At 44.0% G+C, this 12391-nt stretch overlaps 1 protein-coding gene across 1 annotated transcript in view; it reads right to left on the reverse strand.

Moving 5' to 3' along the window:
• HOMER2 (homer scaffold protein 2) overlaps nt 1-12391 on the reverse strand; it is an 83962-nt gene that overhangs the window by 47848 nt on the left and 23723 nt on the right. Inside the window, exon 2 of the mRNA XM_061595726.1 lies at nt 4348-4504. Coding sequence (XP_061451710.1) covers nt 4348-4504 — 157 coding nt within the window. The remainder of the gene's footprint in view (nt 1-4347; nt 4505-12391) is intronic.

Below are 12391 nucleotides of genomic sequence, written 5' to 3' on the forward strand. Positions count from 1 at the left end.
CAATGTATAAATGTGCTTTCTGGTTGGAGGCAAATGTACATTCTGAAGATATGACTTAACAAAAATGTTGACCAGACACGGCATCAGACCACATGTCAGGAGCTACCTCAGCAACTCAAAGTCAAATGACAAAATCGGGAGGACCTGTTTTCCTCTACCAAGTGTTGGAGGATATGCACTCTACTCTTCAGGCAGCAGCATTTAACTTCACCAAACGTAAGCCAGAGAGAGACAACGGAAAGCTGAAGAAGTGTTTGAGAGAAGTTTCATATCTTAAGGATGTCTCCACGCATTTATCCTGTCCCACTGTTGGTTTTGAACAAACAGGCATTGTGGGGGGGCTGTTTTGTTTTTAAAGCAGAAACCTGTTTAGCTCACTTCTTGCAAGTAACATATGAAGGGGGCTTTTAATTGGAGATGAAAAGAAGTTGGATTCATGAGCACATACACACCATCAACAGTAATCCCACTTGCAAATAGACTTCTGTCTGCCTCTCGACTCAGATTGTGGGCACACTAGTTGCTTCAAAAGGAGCAAGAATGTTTTTTTCTGGCTGTGTTGTGAAGCAATTCTGCTCTCGGCTGGACACATCTTCCTTCCCCACTGTTGACCAGACTTTCAGGACTGCCCACAGCAAAGGGTTGGGCCAACCACTGTTTCTGCCTGAACCTACGGCAAAGCGTTTCCATTGGCCACACCTAGAGGAGCAACAGGTTGACCTACCAATCAGTTGCAAAATCTGTCTGAAACTGATTTTTTAAAAAGAAAAATGCACTGGAGCTGATCCGACCAGGTTTTAAGTAAAAAGGGATGGGGTTTGACTAGTGTTGTGTGCCCCCATTTTCAGAAAACAGAGGTGGAGACGCTGTGGAACCAGCACAACTTTAAGTGTGTCTTTTCCCTCACTCGCCTCAAGCAAGGAAGGCCACAGGTCTGTCTACTGCAGTTGTTTTTACAGCCCCTGAAATATACCACCCTAGTCAGAAGCCCAGGGGCACTCAGCAGTTGAATGGCCTTGTCAAAGGTTAAAAGTCCAATTGATAGTACACGGGCACTTATTAAGTGCAATTTTCAAGCATAGCACGAGCTTTTCTTTAAGATTCCACAATTCTTTTTAGTAGTAGATTTCAGGCTCTTTGAAATTTGCAACAAACTTAAAGAGTATAATGCAAATGTCCAGTTACCCCAGGATAGAAGGGCATTCTTGGTGCATGCATCATAACTCCAGCAGACCCTTTAAAACTGGAAAAGACACCTCCACAGAAAAACAGTGAGCAGGGGAGAACTGAGCATTCTCCATTCCATTTCTCTAACCCAAATTGGCCATCCAACTAAAGCATATTTCAGGTACCCATAAAAATACGAAGTATGAATGTGACTAACTAGATGGGGGAGAAATCTGATTCCATCCACATGTGAAGCCAAATTTATCAAATTCACATTTTTCAAAACAATATGAGAACTGAAACACAGCCAGTCTTCAAAATTCATGAAATTCGAATTTGCAATGCAGTTCTCCAACCAACCAATGTTTACAAAAATGCATATATATTAGGGGAAAGTCTGCATACAAATGAATATAAGTGAAAATAGCCTACAAAAATGCATTGTATTATGAGAAACTGCTTGCAAAAATGTGTTTATTAGGAGAAATTTGCACTAAAATGCTGAAGAATTTTCATGAGAATTTTTTTAAAAACAAAATTGCAAATGGCTGCAGAAACATGGAGAACTGAGACTGAAAAAATGAGAAACAGAGAACTGAAATGTACAGATCCTTTCACCCCTAGTACATATGCAACTGAGGAGGAAAGAACTGGATACAGCTCCCCATCAACGTATGCTTGATGTGAAGTTCCACTTTGCCAATATATTATGTGCAAAATGCCACTGTATACTCAGCAACTGGCAGGCAAGAGATTCAAGCGTTCCAGGCTTCCTAATGGAGCTCATGGGAAACCTGGAATTTTAGTCCACATCTTCCTAAGTCAGCTTCAATTCTCCCCTTTCAAAATAAACATGTGAATTAGGCCTTGCTCTGCACACATGGAAAAGGACATCATTCAGTGATAGAGCATCTGCTTTGCATGCAGAAGGCCACAGGTTCATCCTTGGTGTCTCTAGCTAGGACTAGGAAAGATCCCCTGGAGAACCACTCCTAGTCAGTGTAGATAATAGAACTAGATGGTCCTACCATCTGACTCAGTCTAAGGCAGCTTTCTATGTTCTTATGTGTCAACTGCTTCAAACCTCCTATGCATTTAGCACTGTAACAAACACTAAAGGGTATTAAAAATAGGCATATCTCTCCTCCTCCGCTGCCACCTCCTACTCTGTACGTTCTACTACAATAAAAGGGTCAACTTTTCTGAGATGTCTTTACACATACACCCTCCTTTTTATCTCCTGGGGAGGGGGTCAATGGTTGAGCATCTGTTTTGCATGCAGAAGATCCCATGTCCAATCGCCAGATAGGGCTGGGAAAGAATGCTCTATGAATTTCTTAAAAGCCAGTTTCAGTCAGTGTAGACAACGCTGAGCTTGATGGATCGATGGTCTGTCTCACTACGTCAGCTTCCCTATGCTCTCCTTTAAAATTTTAGTGTTTCACTGCAAAAGCATTGGGTCAGATCCCATAACACTAAGGTTTCATCTAAATCAAGCCATATTTTTCACCACCCTAGGAAATAGTGTCAGTGATGGGAGGCCCTGTTGCGACATAATACCAAACCATGGTTTAATACAACGTGAATGAACCAGTTTGAAGGTGGTTTAGGGGCTACCTACAGTTTGTGCAAACCACACTCTGCCCAGTTTTGAAGAAATTTCAAACCATAATTGGCCAAAACCACAGAAATCAGGTAATGTTGTAGTCATGCAGTTTGATTTATGTCTGGATGACACCAGAGACTGTTGCTATAATCATAAAATCAGGCAAATATCACAATAGGGTTTTGTACCTCAAGTTTAAGAAGCCTAAGTCATACCAATACTAAGTATTACAAAAAAACAAAAATCTGCAAACACTGTCAAATAGATTCCCAGGCTCACACGCTGAGGATCTCATTCCTTGAGTTGCAAACCAGTAAGACCTAACTTCATGTTCTCATCCCCAAATAAATTGTCTTCCCTATGAAAAGGGGGAGAGAAAAAGAAGAGCAACTAAAGAGTTTTTGCTATATCCCATTCTCCCTTAAACAAAGGTTTAAGTAGGACACCCACATCATTAGAATATACTTATGAAATACGTTCAGCAAAAAAACCCATTTCTGTTCACTGTTTTTCAGCAATGCAAAACTTGACTCTTGTTACTTATATCACATCTTCCCTTAGAAACTCAGAACGGCTTACACAAGAACATAAGAACAGCCCTCCTGGATCAGGCCAGTGGCCCATCAAGTTTTGCACCTTGCTCTCATAATGGCGAACCAGATGCCTGGGGGAAGCCCTCAAGCAGGACCTGAGTGAACAACACTCTCCCTTCCTGTGGTTTCCAGCAACTGGTATTCAGGAACAGACTGCCTCCGACAGTGGAGGTGGAACATTCTGCAAACAGTGGAAGACTCCCGGGGTTTCCAATCCAGGCACTGATAAGAGTCATATCTTCTTTAGCTTCACCATCGCTACAGGATGAGAACCCTACCAGGCCATTTACTGAGTTACCTCTTAATCCAGCCTTAAAAATAAGCCCACAAAAGTTATTAGCCTGCAAAAAATGTTTTTGTTGCACTAGTTTGATTAGAAGCTTATAGCCCAGCCTTTCCCAACCAGTGTGCCTCCAGCTGTTGTTGGACCACAACTCCCATCAGCCTCAGCCAGCATTGCCAATGGTCAGGAAAAATGGGAGTTGTGGTCCAACAACATCTGGAGGCACACTTTCAGTCCTGGCCACAGAGTGGAGGGTGGGGGAATGCCCTCCTCTGCAGTCAGCAGAGGTTTACCAGAGATGGGCTAAGGGTCAGAGCTAAGAGATGGGCTTCCCATTCTCCTCAGGCAGACAGAATCCAAGCATGCTAGAGAAGGAAGGCTGAAGTGATCCATCCCTCTTCCACCAACAAACACCTGCAAGGTATCTCTGGTTGCCTACAGCTATCAGATGAGTTATCAAATACAAACCTCTCTTACTCATCCTATGGCTTTCTTCTCAAGATACACATGAATGCTTTCATGATTACGCATACATCCCAACTTTTCTGCAACAACCAGGCTCATGAAATGTGGACAAGCCTAGTAATGATTTTTTCTTTTTTTAGAACTTTACACGGGCCCCGTTCATACGAACTTTGCCACTTAAATGATATTTCAATTCTGCAAGCATGTCAGAGGTATGAGTGCCAACCGCCTACCTTGGCGCCATCCACACTGATTATCCGATAGCTGTTTCTTGTGCTGTCATAGAAGTAGGAAACAGTTACAGCCTGCTTGCTTGCAGGAACCCAGTTCTTCTTGGTGGTGGGGTCAATTTGGAACACATGCGCTCTGGTGGTGAAGATGGGCTGCTCTCTGGAATAGGGAGGGACAGGAGAAATGGAATGCATCATGAGTTTGTGAAAGATGGAAATGTCACATCTGTTCTGCCCTTTGATCGACACATGACGCTGATCAAGACTAGCCCAATGTTAAAACAAATCAGGATGAAAATTCTGGAATTCCAAAGCGGGAGAACAAAGCTACAAAAGTTATACCCCACATCACCTTATATTTTACTTCTCCCTTCGCTAATGGTTCTGGGAACTGCCTAAAATTGCTACTATAGAGCAAGTTTGTTTTTAGAATTTTCCCATATTACTACTAAATAGCCAAATGCCATGGGTTGTATTCACTGAAATGCTGAGGAGATTGCCTGACAGAACAAGCTCTCCTCTCCCAGCATGCTGTTCTGGGGGATACCCCGACTCTCCAGAGCAGACAGGGGGGCATGGGGTACACAGGGGAGGAGAAAGGGGAAGTCCCATTGCGCTAGTGGGAAGCCTTGCCCTGGCTTATGCAAGCACAACAATTTAGTTGAATACAGCCCCATGGCTCTTTTTCCTGCATGCATCACCAACCATACATGGCAGTAAAGTAATTAGGTTTAAGGAACTGTTTTCTTCCATCTTGGCTTCCACTATCCTATTAGTCCCAACCACCCCCAAGACAGTGATTTTCAAACTTTTGGCCTTTAGAGAACTCTTTCCCCACTAAGTCGTCTGTGAAGGAACAGATGTACATATCTCTCACTGAACTACTGTGCGCCACAGAGGACTTGTGGGAATTCTCGAATGCACAACGTTCATGTAGGTCATTACCAGACAGGGCCAGCTCCAGCTTTGAGGGGCCCTGGGTAGTATCTTCTGATAGGACTTCTCTTCTGTCAGTAGGTCCTGGGAAGCTTACTTGGCTGTGATTGCAGTAGAAGCTAGCTAGGTCCAGGTCTAGCACCACAATGCCCCAGGACAGCAGTGACTGGTGCCCATTGGAACTGGTAGGGCAGAAGGCAAGGAGATCAACAGTAAGTGGAACCAGGGCCAATGAGAGGCTGAGCCAACCCATTCCAGTTTTGTCCCCATCCTCCTGCATGCTGAGTTCTACAAGGACAGCACTGATACTACGCAGGAGGAAAGGGACAGGCAGTGCCACCCTCTGGATCGGTTGTAAGAAAGAGGGCAGGCAGGAGAGGGCTTGCTGAGGTTGGGATGCTGCGCCCGTAGCCCTAATGGGTCAGCCTCCACTGCCCCAGTATAATGTTAGGTTGGGGTCATTATGGGAAATCAAAAGGATGGTTAGATCTAGCCACTTGGTACTGCTTGGAGTACTGGGCCAGGAGAAAAAATTGAAGGGGAGCCAGGACAGACATCAAGAACAGGCCCTGCGAGGGTGCTGGGTCCCTGGGAGCAGCCCAAAGATGCCAGGTGCTAACGCCAGCCTTGCTACCAAGCCTGCTGGGCCCTTATGCCACGTGGCATGAAGCAAGTGTTGGGTCCCCAGGTGTTGTTGGACTACAACTCCCATCACCCCTTACCATTGGCTAAGCTGACTGGGGATGATGGGAGCTGTAGTCCAACAACATCTGGGGACCCAAGCTTGAAGAACAGCACCCTAGAACACATCCCAACTCCCAAGGCTACACATTGCAGATCAACAATCATCACTCTCTTTTAGGAAAACTTGGCCGCTGTTTTTCACCTTTTCATAGAAGCAAACTCTAAAGTATCCAGAACACAGTTTGAAAGCTACTGCCATAGCATGCCAAAACTATCTATACAGGAGTATAGATACTCCTGAGCACCCAAAGCTCAATGGCAGTTGTATGGATCTGCACGGGGAGGGGATGATCAGGAAGCACATGAGCAGTGCCGAATATGAAAAAAGGAACGTTACAGTTTACTCCAATGTGACATAAACCAGTGTGATATAGTGGTTTCGGGACTGGACTAGTACTGGGGAGACCTGGGTTCAAATACTCACTCAACCACAAAGCTTTCACTGGGCGACCCGGGACCAGTCATCACAGAAGCCACCAAGAGCCATCAAAACTGATATAAACAAACAACTTGTAGCCTTCAAGGGCCACTAAAGAAACATCTTTAATGAAGTCTCTTCTATTTGCCTCCATCTGCATCATTCCCAAGGTCTTTTCCTTAAATGTTTCCCTACAGTCTCACTCCTTGATGAGGGCACCACCTTTTTCTGGGGCTCAAACTAAACCTATTCCAGGCAAACATACTCCTTAATACATGCTGGTTAAGGGCATAGGAGCATAGGCAGCTGCCTTATCGCGAGTCAGACTCTTGGCCCATCTGGCTCAGCATTGAATACAGTGAGGCTGGCAGCAGCTCTCCAGAGTTCCAGGCAGGAGTCTTTCACAGTCCTACTTGGAGACACCAAGGATTGAACCTGGGACCTTCTGCATGCAAAGGAGATGCTCTGCCACTGACCCATGGCCCTTCCCCAAAGGCCCACTCTGATCTACCATCTTCTAAAGGAGTCAGGAAGGCTGACCATTTAACAGCCAACCATTTCACCCGAAGCTGCCGAGTAGAAATGTTAACTTAATGCAAGGTAAATGACACACTTCTTTTCATTTTATAAGTCATTTTGTAAGTCATTATTTCAGCTGAGAAGCGCCTAATTTATACCACACACCTGGGTAAGCACTCAAATAATTATGAGCCATCACTGATTCAGGCAATTTTTGTTTGTGAAGGATTTCTGGGGAAAGTAGAGTTATGGTGCTGTTTCAAAAATCAAGCCTCCAATGAACCACCCTGGTTGTAACACCTTAGGGCTGAAACCACTAGCGGATCTGGAATTCAGATATATATTGACTCAACATGAGGGCTCTGTGAAGCTATCGCAGTTGAAAGTGTGGAGCCCATCACAATAGATCAGGGGTTGCACAGCACCAATGGGCCTGCCAGTCCCTACCATGGCACCTGCAAAAGGTCTCAGTAAATAACTCCTCAAAAATCCACAGTGCATGACAGACTGTTTGCTCTTCCTGCTCAGGTCCAGTTTGCACTGGGTCATAATGCACAGCTGAACACATCCCCCTAACCAAACCCACGTTTCACTGGATGCCTGGATTAGACACTCACTCTCCTTTTCATTCTGCAGAGGTGGTGAACAAAGGGCTTCTCACTGTGAGCAAGAACAACTGTGACTGATGTAGGTGCCTTATTCCATTGACTGGGGAGAGGGTGGCATTCCTGCGCCATTTTGAGTTTCTGCTCTTTTAGATGTGGCAATTTGTTATGCCACCTCCCCATGGCAGCCATTTTGTGTTATATGACACACCCACAACAGACGCCATTTTGTGACTGGAGCCCATAGCAGTCTGTTAAACCAGATGTACCCACTGGCCCCAAAAAGGATGGCGTCTCCTTCAGTAGAGGATGATGATTACTGCTGTCAAGCACAAACACTATCAGCTTGGGACGTTTCCAGCCCAGCCCTCATTAAATGATTCTCCAAGCAACCTACACATCCATGATGCCAAGGAGGGAAAAAAGGTGTGCTTAAAAAGCTGAAAATCCAATTATGGCAAAACAGTGGGTGGAACAAATGGTGATTCTTCTTGGGAGTTTCACTTGTTCAAGTTGACTTATTTCTTCAGCGCATTCACATTCAGCTTCTGAAATAGAGTCAGATTTTTAAAGCCCACATACCCAATGTGTCCAATGAACGAGACAGATTTTAACAGAAGCTTACATCTGACAATTCAGTCTTAATTGGGTATCTTCAGGTGTTTAGAAGCATGCCAGATGGTAAGGCAGCTGAAATGTTCTCTTCTGTTTTTGTTTTTAAAAAAACAAAACACTCCCACCAACTTAGCATGAGCCAGAATAGTAAAGTTGCTAGTTCAGGGGTGGAAAAGTTGGGACCTCCACATATAGTTGGATTCTAACTCTCATCAGGTCAAGCCAGCACAGCCAATGGTAAGGGATGACAGGAGTTAAAAGCATAACAGCAGTCCTGCTGGACGAGACCCAAAGACCCTTATAGCCCAACATCCTATTCTGATGGTGGCCAACCAGATGCCTATGGGAAGATACCTATTTGAGTTCTTGAAGAATTCTCTGGAAGATGCCTTCCAGACCCAGTGATTTTTTTCATTTTAAATGTGTCAATAGGGCTAGAGCTGAGCCTCTTGTCACCACCATAAGACCTGGTAAAACTCAAGTTTAGTAGATGGCAACAAGCACATACAACAGGCTTGCTGCTGAACAGGTACCCTTTCCTGAGCCCTGAATCCTTCGTCTATTCACCTTTGATTCCCCAAAATGTATTTTGCACCCAAACAAACAGAGGATCTATAATGCTCACACAAGCACAGAACATGACCACAAGGAGGACAAATGGAATACAAGTTGGGCCCCTACTCTGTAAGGTAACACTGTATTTATAGACTGCCTTCAAGTTGATTCCTACTTATGGTGACCCTATGAATAGGGTTTTCATGGTAAGCGGAATTCAGAGGTGGTTTACCATTGCCTTCCTCTGAGGCTGAGAGGCATAACATATGCTGCAATAATTTTTTTTAGTGTTTAAGAAACCACAAGACTCTTTATTGTTTTACCTGCAACAGACTAACATGTCTACCCTTCTGGAAATTGTTAGCTATAACTTATTTTAAGTTTTATAAATGCAAAGCAATCATATAGAAAAAATGCACTTTAAGGTATTAATTCATGTGTGCAATTAACAATAAGCCTGAAGTGTATTGGCATAACATTTCTATGTATTTTGAGGAAGGAGGGGGGATTGAAGAAGCTAGTCTCGACTTCAAAAATAAAAATACATTTTTAAAAAATCTGATCTAGTGCCTAAAGGTAAACTTGAAGAAGGTTGTTCATTATGATATAAAGTTATGTGCAAATCCTATTTTGTATGGCCTTGCACTGAATGTAAAAGCAATTCCACCGCCAGAGTATACTCGGATTTTGCACAAGACAGGAAACCTTTCAGAAAGGAGCTGTGACAATACATTGGGATATCTCAAATACCAATTAAGAAGGATAAAAACCTTCCTGGTGCTCAGCTTCCTCCATTTCTGCATTATTTCTGCTGTGTTCATGCCTCATCTAGCCCATTATATTTATCCTGAATATAGTCTAGCCAGTTTTACACTAACGTTTCTTCAGCTGTAATTCATATCTGCAACACAGAGTAGCGAAGAAGTCTTGCAAATAATCTTGATGCTGATGAACAACAGAAGCTGCCTGATACACTGGGCATATAGCTGAATATTGTCCATCTCAGGTGTGGGGAACCTGTGGCCTTCAGATGTTGTTGGACTCTCCAACTCCCACCAAGCCCAGCAGCATGGTCAGGGATGATGGCAGTTGTAGCCTCAAAGAACTGGAGTGCACCAGGTTCCCCACCCTGATCTACACTGACTGGCAGCAACTCTTCCGGATTCAAGACAGGGGTCTCTCTCAGTCCTACCTGGAGATGCTGGGGATTGAACCTGGGACCTTTTGCACGCAAAGCAAGTGCCCTACCATTGCACTAAAGCATTCATTACTCAACAATGAATGGAGAGAAGCTTTACACTTTGTACAGGCAGATGATCATGAAGCTAGAACAAAAAAAATCACACACACAGAAATTGAGACCTGCAAATCTCAATTCTCAGCAGCCAAGAACATGGCCGGTAAGTGACAGTGTTGTGATTATTTTTATATCAGACCTTCATACATACATATGCAACTTCTTCTTCAGGCTGGATCAAAAGGTTTTTTGTTCCATTTCATTTGAATATTGATCCTAATAGGGGAAGACAGGTAAGCCAATCAAGCCTTTTATATTGCCAGTAACCAGCACTGTGAGGGATATGAACACTGTCGCTTATTGATTGGCAAACGGAACAGATAGACTAATTGTATTTTACTGTCTTTGGACAGCTTGCAAATCACATAACCATATGGTGATTATATTTCCACTGTGTCGAAAATACATTTAACACTTGCCACCCTCAAAAAAGCATGCTTTTAAAAAATAAAAGTTAGAATCTAGGGTAAATGGAACACTGTCAAGTACTGATCAAGAAACCAAGCACCAAATACTTCCCTCAGAATGCTAGTTCACTATTAATCCCAAAGCTTGAGGGAAACACAGTTATTGATCCAGCTGACTGTGCGATGGGTCACTCTGATGGCGCACAATGCTGGCAGGGCAACTAGGAAAAGACTCTCAGGGAAAGGCTGCAACAAAAGCTGCCTGCTCATTTGGTCTGACACTGGGGTCCACCATCAAAACAGTGTGTCTAACTAGGCAGGCACCTAATCCTTCGAACAGCCCACCACACAAACAAATCTGCAGTTTGAAATCATAGTAAATCAGGCGTCTAATGCACAGAGCTGACTACCTCGGCAAGTGAAATATGAGGGGAAGGGTTTTGAAGTGGAAAGCCAGTAGAAGGGGAAAAGATTAAACACACACCCTGCTGCTCTGTCTGTGCTCAAAACTGAGCGGCTTTTTATTTTGAAAAGCTGTGGGGGCTTGCTTACATATACGTGCACGCATTGCGTAGACTGCTCCTAAGGCTGACCGGTTTTTCCCCCCATGTGTTTTAAGGTGGCACAACAGAAGCAACATTACTCATAGAGTGTACACTCACCCTACTGTCATCTCTAGACAAGGAGGTTCTTCTAGTGCTTCCAACACCTCACCCCATCTCACCCCCAAAAAAACTCTGGAAAGAGTGTTTTGACCACAGTGGAAAGCAGAGTAAGGGAAATATATGTATTCCAGAGGTGGGCTCCAGAACCTGTTTGACTTCCAGCATGAACAAATTATCTCCTTTTAACATCACCATCACTTATTATTTATTAGGGCTGCAACCAGATTAAAGAATTTTCACAATTGATCAATGAATAGTGTTTAGATGAGCTGAGCATTGCTTAAATTTGTAGAAGGGTGTGGTCTAAAGCAATGTTTTCCAAACATCCCCCCCCCACGGACCACTTGAAAATTGCTGAGGGTCTTAGTGGACCACTTAATGAGTGTTCTGCCTGTTGCAGCAATTGTAATGCACTGTGCTAGATGCTGTATGATTTTTATTGCATTTCTACAGACACACCATGGACCACCTGAATGAAGCTTGTGGACCACTGGTGGCCCATGGACCCTGGTCTTAAAGGCCACCCCTGGAACCCCTGGTCTTAAAGGCCACCCCTGGAACCCCTGGTCTTAAAGGCCATCACATTGCTGGCATTTTCCCCCCATAACATTAAAAAAGTAAAGTCTCTTTTGACCCTGAGTTTCTCAAAGTTTGAGAACCTTTGTTGAAAGTGCAACAGCAAGGATCATTGAGTTTGTAACTTAAGGGTTACTTCTGTTTGTGTTCAAGTCAAGTAGCCCAGAGGGGGATAGGTGGAGGTGTTACTTAGCACCCAGGAAGAGTGGCATGATCTTAACTGAGGTAGCACATGCTCTGATTGGCTATGTCAGCCTTTCCCAACCAGTGTGCCTCCAGATGTTGTTGGACCACAACTCCCATCAGCCTCAGCCAGCATTGCTAACGGTCAGGAAAGATGGGAATTGTAGTCCAGCAACATCTGGAGGCACACTGGTTGGGAAAGGCTGGGCTATGTAGTTCTGAGGAGATTTTCCTCTGTATGTTTGAATGTCTCCCTGAGAGGCACAAGACCTTAACTAAGAAAGACAGAACTTCTACATTCCTTTCTGCTCACATTATAAGCTGTTTTTGTTTAGTTTGCTCAGTAAAGTGTTATCAGGACTTTTCTCTCTGGGCTCTGTTTGCATTATTTAAGTGACTTTGCTAACAGCCCTTGCTCTAAATACCAGTCTCTGCTATCAGCAGCAATCCTCTGCAAGAATTCTCATGAAACAGATTAGAAGGCGTGACTCAGTCTTTTTGGTACTTGGAACCTCAGCGGCAAGGCA

Source organism: Rhineura floridana, chromosome 14, assembly GCF_030035675.1.
Source record: "Rhineura floridana isolate rRhiFlo1 chromosome 14, rRhiFlo1.hap2, whole genome shotgun sequence".
NCBI lineage: Eukaryota > Metazoa > Chordata > Lepidosauria > Squamata > Rhineuridae > Rhineura > Rhineura floridana.